At 39.5% G+C, this 26,405-nt stretch overlaps 2 protein-coding genes across 3 annotated transcripts in view; one reads left to right on the top strand and one right to left on the bottom strand.

Moving 5' to 3' along the window:
• Positions 1-1,104: 1,104 nt before the first annotated feature.
• Positions 1,105-12,052, bottom strand: LOC148100427 (uncharacterized). Its single transcript, XM_087847900.1, has 9 exons — positions 11,917-12,052; positions 7,138-7,267; positions 6,410-6,488; positions 6,058-6,102; positions 5,218-5,262; positions 4,378-4,422; positions 3,538-3,582; positions 1,951-1,995; positions 1,105-1,248 (listed from the first exon to the last, which is right to left on the bottom strand). Exons 1-9 carry the CDS (start codon positions 12,050-12,052, stop codon positions 1,105-1,107), a joined length of 714 nt encoding a protein of 237 aa, XP_087704026.1.
• Positions 12,053-18,161: 6,109 nt separating this feature from the next.
• Positions 18,162-26,405, top strand: part of gask1a (golgi associated kinase 1A) — a 94,548-nt gene continuing 86,304 nt past the window's right edge. For both annotated transcript variants that reach the window (XM_035909968.2, XM_006796001.3), the window contains exon 1: positions 18,162-18,467. In XM_035909968.2, the coding sequence (XP_035765861.2) occupies positions 18,440-18,467 (28 nt within the window). In that variant the 5' untranslated portion in view covers positions 18,162-18,439. The remainder of the gene's footprint in view (positions 18,468-26,405) is intronic.

Below are 26,405 nucleotides of genomic sequence, written 5' to 3'. Positions count from 1 at the left end.
TCCTTCACAGCTTAAAACAATATGAGGACATGACGACTGAACACATGTAGAGTTCATGTTCCTGACTTCTTACTTCTCCTGCTGTTGTCAATAAAAGCTCTAAACCCAACACTGATGTAAAGCCATCTATTTCCCCAGAAATTAAATCATGTAAACTGATCAGCGGGAGGTTAAATGGACAAAAACATGTGTAAAAGGACAAAAATATCAAATGTAGTCAGAATAAAGATCAAGCTGATGCTTTAAGGGAAAGTTTGGACTAACAAATGGTATAGACAATTACTTTCTCCTAATACTAATGTTGATTTTGGTTAACTTTGACTCAAACTGATTGTTTTAATACAATCAAAGTGCATTTCATTTATGCACTAGGCCCAACTGACACATATACTTGATACCAAATACAAAAAAATAATGTGTAACCTGTTGGAAGAATGAAGTGGGTATGTCACTCACCAATTGGTCTGTACAAAGTTGAGACAGGACCTCAGCACTTGGTGTCTGCAACAAAAGACAACAATATAACGTCAGAAACATTCTGTACTGTAAATCCCGACTAGATAATTAACTACAGATCATATTTGTATGAGTGAACATTATTACAGAAGGATCTGACTTCCTTATACCAGATTCTATAGAAACTTAACACTGTACAGTTCTGCTACCCAACAATATGAGGACAATGTAACACACACACTACAATCACTGGTCCTACCATATGAGGACTTCTACTTAAACACACTCATGTCCTTCAAAGCTTAAAACAATATGAGGACATGACGACTGAACACATGTAGAGTTCATGTTCCTGACTTCTTACTTCTCCTGCTGTTGTCAATAAAAGCTCTAAACCCAACACTGATGTAAAGCCATCTATTTCCCCAGAAATTAAATCATGTAAACTGATCAGTGGGAGGTTAAATGGACAAAAACATGTGTAAAAGGACAAAAATATCAAATGTAGTCAGAATAAAGATCAAGCTGATGCTTTAAGGGAAAGTTTGGACTAACAAATGGTATAGACAACTACTTTCTCCTAATGCTAATGTTGATTTTGGTTAACTTTGACTCAAACTGATTGTTTTAATACAATCAAAGTGCATTTCATTTATGCACTAGGCCCAACTGACACATATACTTGATACCAAATACAAAAAAATAATGTGTAACCTGTTGGAAGAATGAAGTGGGTATGTCACTCACCAATTGGTCTGTACAAAGTTGAGACAGGACCTCAGCACTTGGTGTCTGCAACAAAAGACAACAATATAACGTCAGAAACATTCTGTACTGTAAATCCTGACTAGATAATTAACTACAGATCATATTTGTATCAGTGAACATTATTACAGAAGGATCTGACTTCCTTATACCAGATTCTATAGAAACTTAACACTGTACAGTTCTGCTACCCAACAATATGAGGACAATGTAACACACACACTACAATCACTGGTCCTACCATATGAGGACTTCTACTTAAACACACTCATGTCCTTCAAAGCTTAAAACAATATGAGGACATGACGACTGAACACATGTAGAGTTCATGTTCCTGACTTCTTACTTCTCCTGCTGTTGTCAATAAAAGCTCTAAACCCAACACTGATGTAAAGCCATCTATTTCCCCAGAAATTAAATCATGTAAACTGATCAGTGGGAGGTTAAATGGACAAAAACATGTGTAAAAGGACAAAAATATCAAATGTAGTCAGAATAAAGATCAAGCTGATGCTTTAAGGGAAAGTTTGGACTAACAAATGGTATAGACAATTACTTTCTCCTAATGCTAATGTTGATTTTGGTTAACTTTGACTCAAACTGATTGTTTTAATACAATCAAAGTGCATTTCATTTATGCACTAGGCCCAACTGACACATATACTTGATACCAAATACAAAAAAATAATGTGTAACCTGTTGGAAGAATGAAGTGGGTATGTCACTCACCAATTGGTCTGTACAAAGTTGAGACAGGACCTCAGCACTTGGTGTCTGCAACAAAAGACAACAATATAACGTCAGAAACATTCTGTACTGTAAATCCTGACTAGATAATTAACTACAGATCATATTTGTATCAGTGAACATTATTACAGAAGGATCTGACTTCCTTATACCAGATTCTATAGAAACTTAACACTGTACAGTTCTGCTACCCAACAATATGAGGACAATGTAACACACACACTACAATCACTGGTCCTACCATATGAGGACTTCTACTTAAACACACTCATGTCCTTCAAAGCTTAAAACAATATGAGGACATGACGACTGAACACATGTAGAGTTCATGTTCCTGACTTCTTACTTCTCCTGCTGTTGTCAATAAAAGCTCTAAACCCAACACTGATGTAAAGCCATCTATTTCCCCAGAAATTAAATCATGTAAACTGATCAGTGGGAGGTTAAATGGACAAAAACATGTGTAAAAGGACAAAAATATCAAATGTAGTCAGAATAAAGATCAAGCTGATGCTTTAAGGGAAAGTTTGGACTAACAAATGGTATAGACAATTACTTTCTCCTAATGCTAATGTTGATTTTGGTTAACTTTGACTCAAACTGATTGTTTTAATACAATCAAAGTGCATTTCATTTATGCACTAGGCCCAACTGACACATATACTTGATACCAAATACAAAAAAATAATGTGTAATCTGTTGGAAGAATGAAGTGGGTATGTCACTCACCAATTGGTCTGTACAAGGTTGAGACAGGACCTCAGCACTTGGTGTCTGCAACAAAAGACAACAATATAATGTCAGAAACATTCTGTACTGTAAATCCCGACTAGATAATTAACTACAGATCATATTTGTATGAGTGAACATTATTACAGAAGGATCTGACTTCCTTATACCAGATTCTATAGAAACTTAACACTGTACAGTTCTGCTACCCAACAATATGAGGACAGTGTAACACACACACTACAATCACTGGTCCTACCATATGAGGACTTCTACTTAAACACACTCATGTCCTTCACAGCTTAAAACAATATGAGGACAATGTAACACACATTACAATCACTGGTCCCACCACACGAGGAAGGCAACTGAAACACACTCATGTCCTTCACAGCTTAAAACAATATGAGGACATGACGACTGAACACATGTAGAGTTCATGTTCCTGACTTCTTACTTCTCCTGCTGTTGTCAATAAAAGCTCTAAACCCAACACTGATGTAAAGCCATCTATTTCCCCAGAAATTAAATCATGTAAACTGATCAGCGGGAGGTTAAATGGAAAAAAACATGTGTAAAGGGACAAAAATATCAAATGTAGTCAGAATAAAGATCAAGCTGATGCTTTAAGGGAAAGTTTGGACTAACAAATGGTATAGACAATTACTTTCTCCTAATGCTAATGTTGATTTTGGTTAACTTTGACTCAAACTGATTGTTTTAATACAATCAAAGTGCATTTCATTTATGCACTAGGCCCAACTGACACATATACTTGATACCAAATACAAAAAAATAATGTGTAACCTGTTGGAAGAATGAAGTGGGTATGTCACTCACCAATTGGTCTGAAGGAGGTTGAGACAGGACCTCAGCACTTGGTGTCTGCAACAAAAGACAACAATATAATGTCAGAAACATTCTGTACTGTAAATCCCGACTAGATAATTAACTACAGATCATATTTGTATGAGTGAACATTATTACAGAAGGATCTGACTTCCTTATACCAGATTCTATAGAAACTTAACACTGTACAGTTCTGCTACCCAACAATATGAGGACAGTGTAACACACACACTACAATCACTGGTCCTACCATATGAGGACTTCTACTTAAACACACTCATGTCCTTCACAGCTTAAAACAATATGAGGACAATGTAACACACATTACAATCACTGGTCCCACCACACGAGGAAGGCAACTGAAACACACTCATGTCCTTCACAGCTTAAAACAATATGAGGACATGACGACTGAACACATGTAGAGTTCATGTTCCTGACTTCTTACTTCTCCTGCTGTTGTCAATAAAAGCTCTAAACCCAACACTGATGTAAAGCCATCTATTTCCCCAGAAATTAAATCATGTAAACTGATCAGCGGGAGGTTAAATGGACAAAAACATGTGTAAAGGGACAAAAATATCAAATGTAGTCAGAATAAAGATCAAGCTGATGCTTTAAGGGAAAGTTTGGACTAACAAATGGTATAGACAATTACTTTCTCCTAATGCTAATGTTGATTTTGGTTAACTTTGACTCAAACTGATTGTTTTAATACAATCAAAGTGCATTTCATTTATGCACTAGGCCCAACTGACACATATACTTGATACCAAATACAAAAAAATAATGTGTAACCTGTTGGAAGAATGAAGTGGGTATGTCACTCACCAATTGGTCTGTACAAGGTTGAGACAGGACCTCAGCACTTGGTGTCTGCAACAAAAGACAACAATATAACGTCAGAAACATTCTGTACTGTAAATCCCGACTAGATAATTAACTACAGATCATATTTGTATGAGTGAACATTATTACAGAAGGATCTGACTTCCTTATACCAGATTCTATAGAAACTTAACACTGTACAGTTCTGCTACCCAACAATATGAGGACAGTGTAACACACACACTACAATCACTGGTCCTACCATATGAGGACTTCTACTTAAACACACTCATGTCCTTCACAGCTTAAAACAATATGAGGACAATGTAACACACATTACAATCACTGGTCCCACCACACGAGGAAGGCAACTGAAACACACTCATGTCCTTCACAGCTTAAAACAATATGAGGACATGACGACTGAACACATGTAGAGTTCATGTTCCTGACTTCTTACTTCTCCTGCTGTTGTCAATAAAAGCTCTAAACCCAACACTGATGTAAAGCCATCTATTTCCCAAGAAATTAAATCATGTAAACTGATCAGTGGGAGGTTAAATGGACAAAAACATGTGTAAAAGGACAAAAATATCAAATGTAGTCAGAATAAAGATCAAGCTGATGCTTTAAGGGAAAGTTTGGACTAACAAATGGTATAGACAATTACTTTCTCCTAATGCTAATGTTGATTTTGGTTAACTTTGACTCAAACTGATTGTTTTAATACAATCAAAGTGCATTTCATTTATGCACTAGGCCCAACTGACACATATACTTGATACCAAATACAAAAAAATAATGTGTAACCTGTTGGAAGAATGAAGTGGGTATGTCACTCACCAATTGGTCTGTACAAGGTTGAGACAGGACCTCAGCACTTGGTGTCTGCAACAAAAGACAACAATATAACGTCAGAAACATTCTGTACTGTAAATCCCGACTAGATAATTAACTACAGATCATATTTGTATGAGTGAACATTATTACAGAAGGATCTGACTTCCTTATACCAGATTCTATAGAAACTTAACACTGTACAGTTCTGCTACCCAACAATATGAGGACAGTGTAACACACACACTACAATCACTGGTCCTACCATATGAGGACTTCTACTTAAACACACTCATGTCCTTCACAGCTTAAAACAATATGAGGACAATGTAACACACATTACAATCACTGGTCCCACCACACGAGGAAGGCAACTGAAACACACTCATGTCCTTCACAGCTTAAAACAATATGAGGACATGACGACTGAACACATGTAGAGTTCATGTTCCTGACTTCTTACTTCTCCTGCTGTTGTCAATAAAAGCTCTAAACCCAACACTGATGTAAAGCCATCTATTTCCCAAGAAATTAAATCATGTAAACTGATCAGTGGGAGGTTAAATGGACAAAAACATGTGTAAAAGGACAAAAATATCAAATGTAGTCAGAATAAAGATCAAGCTGATGCTTTAAGGGAAAGTTTGGACTAACAAATGGTATAGACAATTACTTTCTCCTAATGCTAATGTTGATTTTGGTTAACTTTGACTCAAACTGATTGTTTTAATACAATCAAAGTGCATTTCATTTATGCACTAGGCCCAACTGACACATATACTTGATACCAAATACAAAAAAATAATGTGTAACCTGTTGGAAGAATGAAGTGGGTATGTCACTCACCAATTGGTCTGTACAAGGTTGAGACAGGACCTCAGCACTTGGTGTCTGCAACAAAAGACAACAATATAATGTCAGAAACATTCTGTACTGTAAATCCCGACTAGATAATTAACTACAGATCATATTTGTATGAGTGAACATTATTACAGAAGGATCTGACTTCCTTATACCAGATTCTATAGAAACTTAACACTGTACAGTTCTGCTACCCAACAATATGAGGACAGTGTAACACACACACTACAATCACTGGTCCTACCATATGAGGACTTCTACTTAAACACACTCATGTCCTTCACAGCTTAAAACAATATGAGAACAATGTAACACACACTACAATTACTGGTCCTACCATATGAGGACTTCTATTTTCCTGTTGGAGGTTGAGACAGGATGGAGGGACAGCAGGGTAGTAGCTCGCACAAATGATTCTATTGACACAACAGGGAAGTGAGATTAATGAACTGAACACAACAGACTCTTTCAAAATAAAACAGGAAACATGGCATGAAAATACAAACGTGGTAATATACAGCCCTAACATAAATTCCTTAAAACGATGTTAATAACGTTATGCCAAAGTCAGCTAACCCACCACCAAACATAAGAAACTCAAAAACTTTAGAATAAAGTCAGAAACGCTGGGCCAGAAACCCAGACCGTGAGCGAATAACTATAATACTATTGATTTGTGCTAAATACGAAAACATTAATATTATCATTTAAATCCCCCCAAACATATCTTGTGTTGAAAAAAATGTGTGTTGCAGTTAGCTACACTTAAAAAGAGCTTAGGCTGACTGTCTCTGCAGTTGAAGATGCAGAGCACATGCTAGGCCGCAGGTCCCTTTAACTCCAGTGGGAATTTAAGAACAGTTAAATTTAACTTCTAATATCTATTGTTGAAGATAAATCTTAAGTAATTTTTTAACATTTATCATCATTCACCACTTTCAGTTTGTTCAAATCGATTGTGCATTGTTTTAATTCCGTTTAACTAACGTTAATTAGCTTGTTAAACATACAACTTTACCTTACGAAGTGTGCGTGGAATCATGGATATCAAAGGTAAATACATACGTCAAGATAAATCTCTCCTGAGTGCTGAAGGTCCCGGATGTGCCGTTTACGCAGAGCTCAAGCGAGTTGGTATCTTGCCGTGACCAGCAGCTCTTTGGTTGAGGCTTTCGAACAATCAGATGCAGCTTTACTCACTTGTTGACCAATCACAGACGTCGTTCTATGCTCCACTGACGAAATGCTGCATCCTCTCACCAGCCACGGACTCTCCTCGTCCATTTAACAACAAAAACACAGCAACACGTGCTGTATTTGAGGTAGGAACACTTGAGAACTGTCACAATGTTTTGCAAACTGCTGTTACAGTTAATTTCGTTCCGTTAATTTGTTTGGTACCTATTGTTAAGTAACACTTGGTACACATGTGGTTAGCTTGCTGGTCTAGTTTAAGTTAGCATGGGCATGCTGTTCACTGATGGAGTAAGGCCAAATTTGTCTTGATATTGTCAGTGTGTTATCATAAACATGTCCTAATTTGTTATGAAAAGAAGAGCAGCACCCCTAGACCCCCAGGTGAAAATACAGATAATAGATAAGCAATTTAAGAAAATAAGTATAATGTGTATAATAAATGATTTTACTGTCACTTTCCTGGGTCTGTTGACCCAGCGTTTTAAGTTTTAGTTTGTTTGGAAGTCGATGTTTATTTATAAGTTCTTTAGGTTAGCTAAGTTCATTTGTTTATTAGATTACCCTTGTTATGTCTGTTTTATTGTGAAAGTCCTTTTCCTATATCCAGTGTGTCTAGTTTTGTTTCCCCTTGTCTTGTTAGGTCTGATTTGTCCCAGCTGTTCCTCATCCCCTCATTATCTCTCTGTGTACTTACAGTGGCTTGCAAATGTATTCGTCCCCCTTTTCCACATTTTGTCACATTACTGCCACAAACATGAATCAATTTTAATGGAATCCAATTGCAGCAAAAGGTGGTTCTACAAAGTATTGACTCGGGGGGCTGAATAATTACGCACACCCCAGTTTTCAGTTATTTATTTGTAAAAAATGTTTGGAATCATGTATGATTTTCGTTCCACTTCTCACGTGTACACCACTTTGTATTGGTCTTTCACATGGAATTCCAATAAAATTGATTCATGTTTGTGGCTGTAATGTGACAAAATGTGGGAAAGTTCAAGGGGGCCGAATACTTTTGTAAGCCATGCTGTGGATTAATAAGACATGCTGTGGATTAATAACTAATAAGTATGATTCAGTGCAGAGAGGTCTATTAACACATAGTGAGTGAGAAAGGTGACTGGAAAGGAAAAAACTCAGTGCATCATGGGAATCCCCCGGCAGCCTGGATTCAGGAGACAGACACTATCTCTACTTTCAAGATTAGGCTTAAAACTTTCCTTTTTGCTAAAGCATATAGTTAGGGCTGGACCAGGTGACCCTGAATCCTCCCTTAGTTATGCTGCAATAGACGTAGGCTGCTGGGAATTCCCATGATGCATTGAGTTTTTCCTTTCCAGTCGCCTTTATAACTCAGTATGTGTTAATAGACCTCTCTGCATTGAATCATATCTGTTATTAACCTCTGTCTCTCTTCCACAGCATGTCTTTCATCCTGTTTTCCTTCTCTCACCCCAACTGGTTGCAACAGATGGCCGCCCCTCCCTGAGCCTGGTTCTGCCAGAGGTTTCTTCCTGTTAAAAGGGAGTTTTTCCTTCCCACTGTTGCCAAAGTGCTTGCTCATAGGTGGTCATATGATTGTTGGGTTTTTCTCTGTACCTATGAAGGGCCTTGAGGCGACTTTTTTTTGTGATTTGGCGCTATATAAATAAAATTGAATTGAAATTGAATTGTACTGCTGCATACTGTGACATTTACAGTTGCTTAGTTAATTAAGTGACTTAATTACTCACTTTTATTTACTAATTTAATTACTAAATGAAGCTGGAATTGTGCATTCTGCAGTTTTTAATAGTGTGTTATTAGTTTTTAAAGAAGCAATATGCATTTTATACTATATTGTAAAAAGTATAAGGTAAGTTGAATTTAAAATATAATGAAGTGTTGACTTTTTTCATCAATTCTTGTAGATACACAGAGTCGAGACTGAGCCTGATGATCATACTGAATCAGATGACAGCGGCAGGAATCTCCAAGTTCAACTGCAGATTGCAGATGCAATTATATTAATGCAGATTAATATAAACTCTTCAAGGGTCAAAATCTGCACACACATCATTCTGCATAGTGAAGGTCAGAAAATTTGTGCATTGATCTTGAGAAGTAAGACTCATTAATTAATAGTAATATAATTAGACAAATGTTGAAACTTTATATTTCGAGACATTTTGTCAACAAAAAAAAAAACCAAGATGTGCAGGCACTGATAACTGAATCTAAAAACCTTCATTTTTGTCAAGATTTGCCTGATTTAACTGTTGTTACCCTTGCTTATAGCTCACCCTAAAATGTATAAAAATGGGAAAAGTTTTTGATATGTGTTAGAATGATTGTTTAATTGGCAAGGTTTGAACGAACAATTTTTAGAAGCCTCAAATCTTATCTGTTATTATTCCACGAATGATTCAAATAAAGTTCACCTCCATTTCAACATTGAATACGACTGTGGACATAAGAGCTAAAAGGTGCTGTCCACGCATGTGTCCACTAAGCCCCAGAAGGGTATAACCTGGGTCAAATGTGTTATTGTGTCTGACACACCTACAATATGAGGACTCGCAGAGTGACGTCACTGAAAGTGTGTTTAAAGTGTGTTAAGTTCCAAAACTGGCCAGTAGGTGCGAAAACTGAAAATGAGGAAAAACGCTAAACACACTTAAACACACTTTTTCATAAAATTGTGATGTTTCAGGACTTTCGAGATTTTTGGTTTGGGAGCATGTTGGGAGCCTCTAGAACACTTTAGAAGGCTCAGAAAAATGAGGACCTCAAAAATGTCCTCATTTTTCTGAGCGTCCTCATTTTGTGAGTGTGTTATCATAAAATTGTCCCAAGATGTCATGAAAACAAGTACACACACACACACACACACACACACACACACACACACACACACACACTTTTTTGTCCTCAGTGGAAGAGAGTTTGTAGCAGACAATTGTTAAAACTAATGACATCACTCCTAGTGGACCTGAGGCCATGCTGACTGTTGTCATTATTTCTTTGAAGCTATGATGTGATGCTCCTGTTTACAGTGGACATATTTTGGGTGTGGGGTTCCTATAATTTAGTGGTGATGTTACTGAATATTCAGTAACAGTGAGACAGTCGTATGTTTCACATCACAGACACAAAATTACCTAAATAATTTCAACAAAGTGCTGTATGTATGCACAATGTTAATCAACTACCCTTAACAGCGTCAACATGTACTACGAGGGCTATCCTGGGCCAGTTAAAAACACAACTGTTCCCTAACATTATAAAGATCCACCCAAAATACTTGCATTTCATGCCTCTGAATCACCTTTTAAAAAACATGCAGCGGATACATCAGATGTTTTCACTTCAGCCACAGACTGCATTAGTCAGTCTGTGGTTGGGATGAGATGGCAGAAAGACAAAAAAAGGCTGGTTAAAATCATCGGATTAGCTGGGAACATAATGATCATGGATGTAAACAGATGACTACTATTGTAGCTGTACTGAAAAAAAAAATCATTTGTGCCCATGTAAGTAAAAGTTGCTATCTTTTAACTTCATTTATTTGAAGTTTTTAAAGTATGTTTTTCATTACTTGTGTTAAATAATGCTACTCCCGCCTCTACATTTACTACAGGTCTGCACATCACCCTTGTTCCGCACATAGTCTCACTCTCCAGGATTGTGTTAAACAATCTAGGTAAAAAATCCACTGCTCTTTTTTACACTCTTCATCCTCTTTATAGGTGTCATCACTGCCTCCTCACTATCCTCTGCACTTCCTGATTCATTAACTGTCCTCCATCCATCCTTCTCTCTCCGTCATTTTCTTCATTCATTGCATGTCTCTCCTTTATCACCCTAACTTACTGCACATCCTTTTTAAATGCTTATTAACAGCTTCTGGCACTCATCTATCATGGAACTAGCTTTTACCAAGCAAACGACAAAACTGCGAACAGCTGCTGCGGCACTGAGATGTGTAGAGGCACAGAGACGCTTCAGCTGTACTTCCCCAGTCATCAGGTAACTCTTCCTTACCACCAAGAGTCTATCACAGCTCTTTCCTGAACTCTGTTGAACGTTTATCCTTCTTCAACTTCCAGCATTTAATCCTTGCTTTGCTTTCACCAGCTTGCTCTTCTTGGTTTCTAAAGTCATCCTACAGAATACCATCCAATCCTTAATATCCAGAGTCGTTCCTGACAACACCGTGTAGTCTCCGATCTTTTTCACATTTCACCTTGTGCATAAGATGTAGTCCACCTTCCTATGTCCCTGCCTCTTCTTAAAGTGCACGGTCACTGCAGCCATTTTTCATCCTTTTTGCAAAATCCACTATGATCATTTCTCTCCTCGACACCATACCTAGCCAATAACTCCTCGTCACCTCTGTTCCCCTCACTTACACGTCCGTTGAAGTCTGTACCAATCGCCAGTCTCCAGAGAGTGGAGACACACTCTACTACTTCACCCAGTGTATCCAAGAATTCTTCTCTTTTAACAGACCTACCTGCAGTAAAACCTCAATTTTCACCTCTATAATACGATTCCCATACTCTTCCTTCGGGATTACTCCTACTTCATTTCACTTCCATACAGCTTGAATCCATCTAGAATGCCTTGATTTCTACTCTAGTCCTATCAGTCAGATCTCTCTTTTACCATAGTCCCTGCATTTCAAGGCCTCTCCTCTCTCACTGCCTTCGCATGCCTTCCTCCTCTCCTCCTCATTTGTCTTTGGCCAACAATAGCACAGTTTCACGTAGCCCTGTTGGCCAACGGCACCAGAGGTGGTCATTTTTAACCTGGGCCTCAACCAAGGTAAGAAAATCCCAGGCTTTATGATTGTTACGTCCCTACATGAAAGCTAGGCGAAGAGGGTGGGGGACAGTAACAGTTGGATCCGGGTTGAAATTAAAAGAATGCCAGGCAGAGGTATTTAACACAAAATACATCTTTATTATCATCAATTAACTCAATATTCATATAAACAGTAACAACAAAACGAGACAGCAACGCTGCATTAATGATAAATCAGACAGGCCAACCCAAAGAGATGGTGACCACTTCACTTCAACAGAAGAAGACAGCAACACTGCTATTAGCAATAACCAGGCAGGCCAAACAAAATAATGGAGGCCACCGACACTTAAGGAAAACCACTGCTCAGTTAAGAGCTACGCACAAAGAGCCACACACGGTGGGGCTGGTCACACACAGCAGGCCTTTTCCACACCTAGACCAGTATCACACACTGACCAGCACAGAGGAAAACCACCAGAAGCCTCTCCCACTGCTCCCACCACTCCACGCCGTAGGCAGGACAATCACACACCTAGCTCTCAAAGCAGAGACACCAGAGAAAGCCACCCTCCCACATCCAGCCCATCCCCAGTTTATATGACCTCAGAGAGGTGATTGCTGACTGGGCCCAGGTGGTAAATGAGGCCAATGAACAGCAGCTGTGTCCTGGGGAGAGAGAAGAGCAAGAGAGGGAGAGAGGGGTGGAGCAAGAGAGGAAGAGGCGGAGAGAAAACACCACACCCACACAAGGGCAGTTTCAGGAGGCCCAGCTAGGGCCGTAACAACGATCCACAAGTTTCATTTGGCAAAGTTTTATGGCCTGAATGCCCTACCTGACACAACTGCATTTACCTGAGCTTGGGACCGGACTAGAAGTGCACTGGCTTGTGCCCCCGTTCACGGCTTAATTATAACTACATTACGTCATATATTTATTGTCCTTTCATTATTATTTTTTTTATTTTTAGCTGTTTTAAGTATAAATTCATACATTTAAAACCACTTACTTGTTAGATGTAATTTAAACATCTGGTTATAAAAAACACTTTTGGCTGCTCCCTCGTTAAAACGGTTCCCCGCAGCAGGAAGCTCTGCATGCTTAATTTGGCGAATGGCATTCGTGACGCAACCGCAACAGAGGATTTTGTCTCCTACAGTCTGAAGTGTTTATTGATTATTTTGACCATATTTAAATCATTTATCTATCGCTGTGAAAAATATCCACAGACATTCATGCAGAATATGTAAAGTTGGCAGCGTCGTGAGAAAAAACTTAACTTCAAGAGTGTGAAACAAACTTTGATGTGTATAAAATCTTTAGCTGGGTTTTCCCCATACCTATCAGATCGTTACCACTGCTGACTAAACATACAAGACAACTTATCTGATATGGTTTCAAATACACATTTGCGAAACAAGGCCCCGTTTGTTATCTCTGACTGTGAGTCATAATCTTGTAGGTTTATGGTGGCGGTCTCTGAGGGCATGCTTTGGGAGTTTCTGCAGATTTTAATGAAACTGGCCCTGGCCAGCTGTGGATCCTGAAACGAGACAGTTATATAACCACTGCTGTGTTGACAAAAAGGTGTTTGATGTGTTTCTCGTAGGTTTAAGACGTCTGGGTTTTTCACACAATCTGAAGAACAGCCAGGAGCTGTGAGACTCTCTTAGACATCACATTTTTACCTCTAAGCTATAGTTTTTACAAAAACCTATCAGGAAATACATTATCTTTCTTTAGCTGAAATAACAATTCTCCAAGTACAACGGGGGATACATCTCTGCAGCTTAAATGATGATATAGATTACTGCTAATAATGTTCAATAATGTAAAGTTAAAGGAATCTCATCATGGAACAAAGCTCTCGCTGTGTGGCAGGGAAACATCTATGAGGCTCGCTGTGGTTTGGAAATAATCGAAATGCCACGGCAGCCTAAAAGAAAGGATTAATACAGTAGAAGATGGTTCACATATGCCCTGTAAATGCATACAGTTAACTGGGTGTGCACTCAGCTGCACAAAAAACCTGCCTTTGTTTTCTGTGCACACTGAGCTCCCTGTTTAACAGATCTTTTATTCAGCTCAAATGTCATGAAGCGTGAGCTGTAGGGGTCGTGTGGCCGGGAGGTTCAGAGCGAAGGGTCAGAGGCCAGTAGAGTCAGATGAAGCAGCTGATTGTATAATGGGACAGTAATGAACACCAGTGCTGAGTGAGTGGGTTGCCAGGCAGCCAGAAAGGTCAGAGAGGTGATGAGAACCATCAGCCTAGCTTTCTGCTATCACACTGTCGCTCACACACACTCTCCATATCGCTCTTCTTTTCTTTTTGTGGATCATTGCACTCACGCTTGGATAGATTAAAAATAACTAAATAAACACATTAAAAAAAGTTTTACTTTTTGAATTTTTGAGGTGAGTTAAGGTGTTCTCTAGAGAAGGACAAGTACAAGTGCAGTACAAGTAGAATTTCTATAAAAGAAGCTAAAAGTTACGCTTAATAAAACTGATAACATTTAAGTTATGATTTCTCCTTCTTTTTACTTTTTACTGTTCAAGCTATTCTGCTCATAAATGTTAAATATTTTCAGAGTACAAACAGTTCATTTATTTACTAAAATCTCAGGGAGCATTAACAATAAAACAATCACATCATTTTACCAGTTTAAGCTTAAGAGTTTCAAAACACAACAGTGTCACCATCTACAGGCTGTTGTATGTCAGCACACCTGAGAGCGAGATGAGGGTGACACCCATACAAGTACAGGCTTTTATTTTTCTAAGAGAATATATTTTTTTGGATCTCTTAGACAACTTAAGTATCATTTTCCCACACACCTGCTTATTTAATTTCAAATGGAAACTAGAAGGGCCCACAGAGTATACTTGTTTCTTTTCCCAGCTCTCCACCGTGTTTAAGTGTGCCTTGGTCATTTTTTGCACAACCTTCTGATAGTCAGACAAACAATCAACCTATCTGATACCCATGCATCCATGTTAACCTTCTCTGAGGAATCAAACATTCAAAATTTTATTTTTGCAAGCCATCAGAACTGCAGTTGTAAATGATAACATGCACAAATAAGCTGCTCTATGTGTCTAAAAACCAAGAATAATGTTCAACAGTCTGGCAATCCCTGTCCCTATACTGCCTTACAACTCATTAAAGTAAATAATGTTGTAACCATTAATAGGACCACTGATTAAAACTGTGTATTATTAGAACATGGTATCTATAAATGGTTGTTTCAAGTGATAAATCGCATAATGGAAATATCTTTTTAATACTGAAATGTTCAGTGTTGTTTAAAGAAAAAACTACAAAGAAAAATAACATGCTTATGGAAAATTTTGTTGAATTATGTTTAATTTTTTGAATGAATGTAAAAAACACTTTAAACCTAAACAAGTGAAGTAAGACATTTCTTCTTCTTCTTCTTCTTCTTCTTCTTCTTGACAAACTTTCATTTCCAGGCTTCTTCAACCCAACACAAGTAAGACAAAAACCCTCACTGAACACCAGATGTCATCCTCAACCTTCCTCAAGATTAACACAGTACGTCAGCCACAGCCCTGGCAGGGGTCATTTCTAACAGAAGCCGTAATTATCTGCGCCTGCTGACGAACTGGACCATCATCTTGGCCTGTCAGATCTCACAGCATCTAGATCTACTTAAATAAATGTTCATCAGATTACTGTAAATTTAAAAAGAGACACTCTTCTGAAAAGCTATGCATTAAGCTGTAAAAACGAATCTAATTTTAACATTTATCTTATCATGACAAATTTTTCATTTAAATCTGCTTTGATTTAAAAGTGAAAAGTACACTGCCCATGGATGTTGACCAGATGACTATAAATATAAGCAGTGTTTTGTATTTGTTTTTTATTTGTAGCTGACTGTTCTTATGATTGTGGCCTTGTTACTGAAGATTTTATAATGTTGTCTTGATAAATCATTTGTGCAGGACGTTTAAAATGTTGACTCTTTAAATTTGGTGCAGTCTGTGTTTGGTCCTACTCATAAACACACTGGATCTTGTCCTCTCATACAGTTTGGTATGCCCATGTCAAACCTAGAGATTTGTGACACTATGTTCTCTGATCATATGTCTGTATCATATGAGGTTGGGTTGTCTTGTGCTATACTTACGAACACGTGTTCGGCGCTGTCGGATGTTCAACCCTTTCACTGCTGATCAGTTCTCTGCTGTTTTTGATCTATTCTGTGGTGACTCTGTGAATCCAGAGGAGCTTAGTGCCTGGTTCACTTCCTCCTGCAAAACCATCTTAGACTCTGTGGTGCCACTAAAAATGAAACAGCCAAAAGCTAGATCTGATAAACCTGGTTCAATGACGGGAGTGCCAAAGAGCTGAACGAAGGCGGAAGAAGGACAAGTTGCAGGTGTCCTTTCAAATCTTAAAAGATTGTTGGCGTCTGTATTAAATACCTTAAACAGGCTAAAAGATGAGACAAAGATGACTGCAGCAAACTGTTGTAACTCTCGCCTGCTGTTTAAAATTATCGACTACATTCTTAATGCCTTTATTTTGAAACCTCCCTTTTTTTTATTGGTAAGGTTGTCACCACCAGGGCTCTCATTTCAACCCCTGTTTTTGACCTGTAAGCCTCGGTCCCTTGTTCTGCTGTTTTTAACCAGTTTGAGCCTGTGTCTCTGTGTTCTTAGAGGATGTGGTTCATCACATTAAGCCCTCAGGTCCTCTGCATGATGCTGTTCCTCCTTAATTTTTAAAGAGGTTTTTCCCAGTATAGGGCAGTCAGTTTTTGCCATCATTAATAGTAGTCAGTCTTCTGGTGTAGTCCCTGGAAACTTAAAAACTGCAGCTGTGCAACGTTCAATTAAGAGATCTGATCTTGATCAAACTGTGTTAGCTAATTTTAGGGCTATCTCTAAGCTGTCGTTACTTTTCCAAAAGATTGTTCATTATATTCAGTTGAAGTCTTTTTTGGAAAAGCAAGATATCTTGGGTCATAACCCCCCTACCCCCCCCCCCGGAAATTACACCCCTGCCCCCTGATAGAAACTCTTTCAAGGTTAAACTTTGTGCCCTCTCATTCCTCAAATCTGCAGTCACAAAGTTATTGATCATTTTTCAGTATCAGTACCTTCACAAACACCTATCCTCATCAACATTTCGTAATACCTTACTAATAGCTAAAAAAAACTATAAACATTTTAAATATTAACAAAGAGTAACACATAGCACTTTGAAACATAAAACAACAAACCAAACAAAAGGGATCTTGCTATAGCCAATATTTACTGTGTTACTGCTGGGTACATGTGTATGTGATGTGTGCATCAGCATACACGAAGAAGGCAAACTGGTGGAAGGATAATGATTATCTTGGCAATACACGTTTGGGAAACCCTGTATTCAGTATTCACATGGTCGATAATTTGCCACCTACTTAAAAAGTGTTGCAGGCAAGGAACATCCATCCATTAATTCATTAATCATGCATCCTCTTAACCATGTATCCAATTCAAGGGGGCTGAAGCCTATCAAAGGTGCTACTATAAGAGAGGCAGGGTACACCTTGAACAGTGCCAGGAACATTAATTTGTGGCTCTGGTACTCTCTGCTACACAGGGATAGCAGTCTTGCTTTGTAATACAGACTTTAGATCTCACGAGCTGGCGTTGCGTTAGTGGCACACAAAGAGGATCACCAGCATGTAAGACTGTTCATAATTCTCATGTCTAGAGATTAAAATATCAATAATTTGAAAGAAAAACTATAGAAATGGTAAATGGAGTGGTATTTATATAGCGTTTTTTACTCTTTAATTCAACCCTATTGAGCCATAGCCGCCTCGTTATCATGCTTGCTTTGTTTTGTAACAGTCAAGTTCCTGGTCACAGTTCTTGTTGCAGTAACAGGGGATTGTCTGCTTTCTTCCTTTCTTGTTCCTATATCTGCCTTAAACTGTCTGCCGGTTCTGAGACGCGTTGTTATGTTTTCAGGGAGGAATCATCTCAAATTTCACACTGAGCAGGCAGTCCCTCCTTAAACACCACGGCTTTTACTTTGAAAAGTCATTTCCCAGACGCTCGCGTAGCAGCTGCGCGTTCCCCTGGGAGAGAGAACGGCGCTCGCGACACCCCGTAGGCTACTTTTTTGAACTTTGCAGATACAAAATTAAGGACCTGGTTATATAACTTCTGGAAAATGACATATTAGAAGCAAAAACAGTTTTTAGTTAGCAAAACAAGCAGTTTTCAGACTAGAAGAAATTTTGTTGTCCGACTGGCCCGTGGCCGTTGCAACTTCAGGACCACCGGCTGTCTCATGCTTGTGTGGAGATTCAGCAACCTCCAGTCAAAGGGGATGTCTGTGTGATAAATGAGATAAGGGTAATGCGCTCGACCAGCGACACGCACCATGGTGAGAGTCTTCTTTTGTCTTCCTGCAGTTTCCCCTTCAGCCTTGCAGTCTGAGACAAGACGGAACACTTTGAAAGTTTTCAGTCAAGTGCTGAGTAGGCAGATCCACGTGTCTGTTTCAGAGAGTGCATAGTACAGTCGACCACATATTTCATATGTTAAATGAGTTTATAACTAGTAGTGGCAAAAATATAGTTGTAGGTCCTAAATGTGGACTGTTTGTACATTGCAGAGCACCAGTCTCACACCGGCATTGTAAAATGGAATCTTAGTGAGCAGAACTCCCCACTCTATAAATAATAAGGACACTGCCATGTAAAAGTAGTGTAATGGAAGTGTGCATATTTAAAGACCACGTACACAACAGACAGCTAAGCAGGACCTCATGCATGTGTGTGATTACTGCTGTCGGCTGCTCCCTTCCGTTCTCAGCCCCAGTTGTTGTAATTCTGCCTTAAACACACTCTGCTGTGTGTTGGTTTCAGCTGCAGATGTTTTTTCTTTCATTTAATTGCCAGTTTATATTTTGTGCATGGTCTTGGTTCAGTGTGAAACCATCTAAAACTGCAGTTTTGCGCTGATAAAAAGGAATTTGGAAATGAGTACACACCAGCATATAGATAAGTTATATGCACAACTGAAATTGTTACACTGTGGTGTTTTAACTGAAATGCATCTGCGTTTTATTTATTTTTTTAAACAGAAAACAAGGACATTGTTGGGTGACTCTTCAAGAGTGCTCTTTCTTCTGCTTTCTTTTGTGGTCTGTTTCTTCTGCTATGTTTTCCTCTCAGCACAAGCTGTTTTAAATTTCTGGGTGACTAATGGAGGAGAGCTGGTGCAGATGGTGCTGTTGGCCTTGCACACGTGCATTTCTCATTGACCGTAAGTCATGACCACTGAGAAGTGCAGTCTCTTTGAATGCTCTTAACAAGGCAGCAGTATTTGTGCAGCTACTTAGATAATTAGAGAGAATTCATGTATACAAATTAACTATTGAGGTAATAAACTGTGACTTTGCGTGACAGCTTACTTCTCGAACATAAAGTGTACAATGTCATTAGCTCCTTATTGATCTTGTCCCCACATTGGGGTTAATTTATCATCACTTACGACTGATGTGCTACTTTTTGGATGGATTCTGCCTTTGTGAAGCAGCAGGTTTTCAATAAATTAAGAGAAGACTTCTCAGAACAGCTGGAAGCAACAACCTAACTTTAATCTTTTGTCAAAATGTATGTTGTAGTCATTAGAAGTGAGCCTAGTTTTTACAAACTTTCACATTTCTTTAATCTCAAGTTGTATTTTATAAAATTGTATTCTGTAAAAGATACTGTAGAGCAAAGCAAAAGACTGAAAGGATTCGCTTTACATAAAAATGTATTTTGCTACTTAGGAGTTGTGCTCATGGATGATAATTATAATAATTATGCAGTCACTGGTATAATGGTCCTGCCAGCAAAAAAGATTCTCTTAAAATCTAGGCAAGTGTTGTAACAATGAATATTGCATTAATTGTAGACTAGACTGTAGGCCTTAATGACTGATGCGTTAGACTTCAGGAAGTTTTGTTGATCAGTTTCAAACTTTTATGACATTTTACATGACAATGTAAAATTCATTTTTTTGGAAAACAAAATAAACTTGTGGTGAGGAAATGTTTTTCATTTGATATTTATTACTAAACGTGAACAGATTTTTCCTAACAGTAAAATGAATGCTACACATGTGCCATATACACATCAATAAAAAAATATGGGCAAAATTGTCTGGGTATATTAAAATAGGTTTTAACAGAATAAAGCAACAAAAGCTTCACTTTTCACTTGTTTTCACTTCACGATAAACTTTTAAAAGTATATTTATATGAAAACAAAATGAATATATATAAAATACAATACTATACCCTTAAAAGTAAATACTGCCCAGAGAGTGAGCTGCCTTAATGGTGGTTTGTGCTTCTTGTACTTATATTAGTTTGGTTTGTTTGTTTTGCCGTATCTCACAGCGGGTAAGAATCCTTAGATTCTTAGATCCAGCTCCTGTGTCAGTTTGGCCCACCTCTGGTAAAATTTTGATGGAAATCTATCAATAAGTTTTTGATTAAGCTTCTTAACAGACAGATAATCCAACCATATAACTGCCATTAATCTCTCCTGTAAGTTACAGTCACAGTCACCTTTGAAAGGAAAAAAGATGCACACAGCCTGAAACTCTCTGAGACGAGATATACAGGACCAGAAAACACAGTGTAACCTGATATATTTTGATACAAAATTTGAAAAGAGCTTGGTTGGCATTTAAATACTTGTTTTTCTATCATCTGATTGGCAGTCATCCTTCTTTCAAGGAGTCCCTATAGTTTCACATTTCAAATTGGTTCCATATGCAGAGCAGGCGCCTGGGTTTAAATTGCCACATGGAAACCACAAACCTCTTCTCTTCTCTTCTCTTCTCTTCTCTTCTCTTCTCTTCCCTTCTCTTCTTCCTGCACTGCATGCTGGGAGTGTGAGTGAATGGGTGTGTGAAGGTGTTTGGTGAGTGCGTGGAGCTGCTGAGTGAGTTTGGGACGTTTGGACTGTTTTTTTCCAGAAAACTTTGGCCTTTATGGGTGGTTAACAGGTAAGGCACGTTTATTTCATTGTGTGAAGTGAAGTGAAGAATTTTAGTTAATTGGCCAGTTTTACCTTGAGTCATGGCGTCCCTCCCTAGTGAGGGTTCGCCTCCCCTGTCTGTTAGACATGGGGCCAGGGTGGTGGCACCCCAACAGTACACCGTGGAGCAGGTTTTGCTAGCTGTTGGTGAACAGGTGGGCCATGAGAACATAACTTATGGCTCTCGGGTGAACAAGGCTGTGGTTGCCTTTCTCCGTGAGGAGCGCTTGGTTCACCTGTTAGTTGAAAGGGGGATCATTTTGGATGATTTATTTGTGGCCGTTTCGCCACTGTTTGTGCCATCTACACGGGTCACCGTGTCCAGTGTCCCGCCATTCATCCCAAATGAACTGCTTGAAAAGGAACTGACCCACTTTGGAAAGTTTGCTAGTGGGTTCAGGGTTGTTCGCCGTGGCTGCAAAGATGCCAGACTGCAGCATGTTCAGTCTCTACGAAGGCAGGCCTTCATGTATCTAAACGATCCTTCACAGACACTGCAAGTGTAGTTTAAAGTGAGATATGAAAACAGCTTATATACTGATTATGCAAGTGCACGTAGCATGAAGTGCTTTGAGTGTGGTGATGTTGGCCATAAATGCTCTTCCTGCCCTCAGAAAGAGCAGGAAGTGCGCGGTGACACAGGTGAACAAGAGGCTCATGCTAGTGGAGCAAGTGAGCAGGAGCGTCCTGTAGATGCCAGCATGAGAGAACAGCCTGCTTGTAGCGGTGCGGACGGGCAGTCGTCTACGCGCAGCGCTGTCAACAGCGAGCCGCTAGCGGCGCAGGGTGACAGAATGGAGGTCGCAGCCAGTGCTCCACAGGCTACACTAGAAGAACTGGGGATAGTAAAGGGGACCAATGAGGTGGAGGATGGAAGTGATGACAGACAGGACAAGACAAGTGTGGAGGAAAATCAGGACAGTGGACAGACCGAAGCACCGGCTAGTGCGGTAGGCCATGAAAATGTAATTTCAGGTTCTTTGAGTGCGGAAAATGAGAAAGACGACTTGTTGGAAGATGATTCCCTGTCACAGTTCTCTGATATTGTTTCTCAAGATGAACATCAGCAGTCGTATTCCTCGCTTTTTGGATGAGACATTTGGCATGCAGTCTGTGGAAGTCGGAGTTTTTTCCAGATGTCGATCTTTTTATAAAATCTGTTTTGAAAACAAGGAGAGTTGTTGGTTATGAACAATTGAGCAAACAGAAAAGATTCCGCCTAAAAAAAGATCCTGACTAAGTTGAGGAGGGAGAAACGAAGAAAAACTCCTTTAAAAGCGCAGTAAAATGTTCAGAGCACTAAGGGTGTTTTTTTGGAAGGGTTTCACTGTCTTCCTTCTCTTTCTCTTCCTGTTCTCTCTGTCTTATATGGCGAGTTTGAGAGTGGGGACGCTTAACATTAATGGGGGTAGGGATAGAGAAAGGCGTGCAGTTTTGGTGGAACTTAGCAAGAACAAAAACATTGATGTGTTCTTTTTACAGGAAACACATAGCACTATAGATAATGAGACGGAATGGGGAATGAGTTGGAGTGGGCATGTTTCCGTCTGTGAGATAGAGCAGGGAAGGGCACAGGTAGTACAAGCAACCATCAAGGGAATACCTTTTGCTTTTATGAATGTATACACCCATAACTCAGCTGCAGGTCGTGTACGGTTATTTCATAAAATTAATTATAACTTATCAAAATTACATAGTGGTTTTCTGATCATCATTTAGTGACTACAGATATTTCTTTATTGATGCACTCTAACATCTGTTCGCACTGGCACTTTAACATGCAACTGATTCATGACAAAGAGCTCTGTCTAGCTTTTTCTGACTCCTGGTGCCACTGGAAACAAAGGAAAACTGTCTTTTGCAATTTGGCTCAATGGTGGGAGGTGGGGAAAACGCAGATTAAGCTTTTTTGTCAACAATACACGTCACATGCAACGGCCACTGTTAAAGACTGCTTTGAGGACTTAGAACGAGAGCTCAAGATGCTAGAGCAGGGCTCTAGGGTGCGACCAATTTGGTCGCAAATGCGACCAAATTTTTCAGTGGTGTGACTAAAAAAAAAAATTTGGTTGCTCCTGTGCGACCAACTGTTGGGTAGCAAAAAAAAAAAAAAAAAATCTGCAACCTTCCCTGTGGTCAACAACAGACACACATTATGCCCCTATCGTGGACTAAACCAATCAGAGATAGTAAGGGGCGGGACCTCTCTGATTAGCCGTGGTCCAGTTGAAAGTGCAGGTGGAAGTGGGAGGTGAGTAGCTTGAATAAAGCGATATCAATTCATTAAATCCTGAATCAACTTTTAAATATAACTGTGTTTTGCCAGAAACGCCAGATTCTCAGATTAAAGCTCACAAAACCATTTCAACAACAACCAAACAGCAAATGAGAGCAGGTACACGGATTCCATACAAAGACGTAAACACAGAATGGACCCGACGCATCACACACTTTGTCTTTCTCGGCTTTCTCACCCGACGGCCCGTAGACGGACACGCTGTCGGAGCTTAGCGATTCTGATGCGTCCGCGCTGATTCTTTTTTTTTTGCGTTAATTCTGAGCTGCAGATTTTGTCTCTCTCCAACCAAAATTCACCGAGCCAGCAGCAAAAGAAGCAGCAAACTGCGCTTCACATTTGATCAATGTCGTCATGAATTTTGCTGTTTTGCTTCCACGACTATTAAAATCACACTTCATGCACAGCTAGCTCTCTCTCTATCTCTCTCTCTGTACTTCAAGAACAGTTTCCCGTCTCCAATCTCTGTTTTCTGTATTATTCATTCGCTTATTACCCACCAGTCTACCGTTGTTTACAGCGCTGTCGGCTGCTGTCTTTTTCTTTTCTTTTTCTTTTTTTCACTTAAATGACCTCGGACAAGAAAGCCTATTTTTTCTGTTGTTCAATACTGAAGAAATTTAAACTTTATATGCAGAACATTGTAGAATATTTTTAAGGTTATCTGCTATAAAAAGCCAGACCAGGAAAATCTCCTTCATGTTTTTCTGTGTTTTATTCTCAGTTACTTTCACACAAAGGCATCTGCTGTGATGTTCACAATTCTGATGAAGTCAGTACTGATAAATGATCAGAATTATAATATTTCTGACTGTCTGAGGCGAAGTTGAATCGAATCGGGACTTTGAAAACCGGAATCGAATGGATTATAGAAATCAGTGATGATACCCAGCCCTAGTGAGCAGCCTAGGCACGACAGAAGTGGATGTAGCTGTAATAGGAAAAGAACTATTGATAACTTTTCTGTTAAGTTACGGCCTGATCCTTCTGAAATTCATAGCCCGTGCTCTGACACGGTGTCATCAATCTTTGAATGCTGAAAAAGCACAGTGTATCCAGAAAAACACATTATATTATATAAATTATTATAAAATTTGAGTGCGCCTAACTTTTGTGCCAGTACGCCTAACTTTTTAAAGATAGGCGTACCGGTACGCCCATGGCAAAAAGTTAGTCTAGAGCCCTGTAGAGGATAAGATTATAAGTGGGACAGATGATACAAATAGTACCTGGGACAGTAGGAGGAAGGCTTTAGGCAAGTTTCTCCACAAAAGAGCAAAAGGTGCTTTTATAAGAACTTGGATTTCTACTATTAAAGCTGGAGAAAAGGATTTGCGAGTCACACCAAATGATGCACTTAAGGCTTCCAAATGGGAAGGTAACATCTGACCCAGCAGAAATGAGGAAGCTTGCCATTGACTTTTATGCCAGCCTCTTTAGTGCTAAAATGTGTGACCCTGACTGTGTGACAAAGATGCTGGAGGCGCTGCCACGGCTGGATGAGGCTCACTCGGCTGTGTTGGAGTCTGCTATCTCTTTTGATGAGATGTCTTCAGCGGTTCAACAACTCAACTGTGGTGGGTCATCAGGAGTTGATAGTCTTCCTGCTGCATTTTATCAGAAATTGTGGTCGTTGCTAGGAGAGGACATACATGAGGTTTTAACATACTGTATGACTACTGAGATCTTGCCAACAAGTTGCACAAGGGCAGTTTTGACTTTACTGCCAAAGAAAGGGGACCTGGGCCTGCTTAAAAATTGGAGACCAGTTTCTTTGCTTTGTACGGACTATAAGATTATTGCAAAATGTCTTTCCAATAGGTTGAAGACCTGTATCGACATGATTGTCGATGTGGATCAAGCATACTGTGTCCTTAAAAGGACTATAATGGACAACTTGTTTTTAATTCGAGACATTGTTGATCTGGCCAAGGTCAGAGACTTGGATGTGGGGTTTTTATCTCTGGATCAAGAGTTGATCACTGCTATTTGTTTAAAACTTTAGCTTTTGGGTTTGGAAACATTTTCATTTCATGGATCAAACTGTTGTACTCAAACGCTGCTGTCATGTTAAAGGTGGGCGGAGGGTTAAGTCGGCCTGTTCCAGTTCAGAGAGGCATCAGGCAGGGGTGCCCCCTTTCTGGTATGTTGTATACGCTGGCCATTGAACCCCTTTTGCACCATCTTAGACAGGGACTCTCAGGTTTGACCTTTGAAGAAGCAGGAAGCACAGTAAAATTGTTAGCTTATGCTGATGATGTTACCGTTTTCATAACCAGTCAAAGTGATATTAAAACACTCCGACAGAAACTGGACTCATATGAGCGAGTATCCTCCACGAAGGTTAACTGGTCGAAGTGTGAAGGTTTCATTTTGGGAGGGTGGGTTGATAAAGAGGAGCCAGTGTTACCGGCAGAGTTACAGTGGAACAGGGAGGGACTGAAGTGTTTGGGAGTGTTTTTGGGAACTGATGCTTTTCAGGGGAAGAACTGGAAGGGTGTTGTTGGAAAAATGACTGCCCGCTTGTCTCGATGGACTTGGGTCCAGCAACAGTTGTCCTACAGGGGAAGGATCTGGTTGTTAACAACTTGGCCGCTTCTGTACTCTGGCACCGTGTCACTGTTGTTGAACCTCCGGCCTCTCTTCTCAAGGAGATACAAAAAAGACTGGTTGATTTATTTTGGGGAGGGCTTCACTGGACCAGGTCTGCTGTGCTGTCTCTACCTGTGTCAGATGGGGGGGTGGGGGGGTCTGGGTTTGATTGACCTTCGCAGCTGCATCACAGCGTTCCGTCTTCAGACAGCACAGCAGTATTTTTATCGAAAATAATAACCACTCTGGTTCAAGACTGCATCTATGCTGCTTCACAGAATAAAGGACCTTGCATATGACAAGCACCTGTTTCTTATAGACCTAACTGGCATACACCTTTCGCAGACCTCTGTTTTTTACCAGTCTGTTTTGACTGCTTGGAAGACGAGGAGGAGTC

Source organism: Neolamprologus brichardi, chromosome 11 (genome assembly GCF_056152115.1).
Source record: "Neolamprologus brichardi isolate AB-2024 chromosome 11, ASM5615211v1, whole genome shotgun sequence".
In the NCBI taxonomy this organism is placed as follows: Eukaryota; Metazoa; Chordata; class Actinopteri; order Cichliformes; family Cichlidae; genus Neolamprologus; species Neolamprologus brichardi.
The sequence above is the reverse complement of the archived record's forward strand: the minus strand, read 5'-3'. Positions and strand labels throughout refer to the sequence as shown.

Bases quoted from the DNA above. Each gene is read 5' to 3' on its own strand.
- LOC148100427 (XM_087847900.1), bottom strand. From the start codon at position 12,052: ATGACCACCTCTGGTGCCGTTGGCCAACAGGGCTACGTGAAACTGTGC. The intron at 6,103-6,409 runs GTAGGACCAGTA...CTTTTGTTGCAG, and splicing joins AAAATAGAAGTCCTCATATG to ACACCAAGTGCTGAGGTCCT. The intron at 5,263-6,057 runs GTGAGTGACATA...CTTTTGTTGCAG, and splicing joins AACCTTGTACAGACCAATTG to ACACCAAGTGCTGAGGTCCT.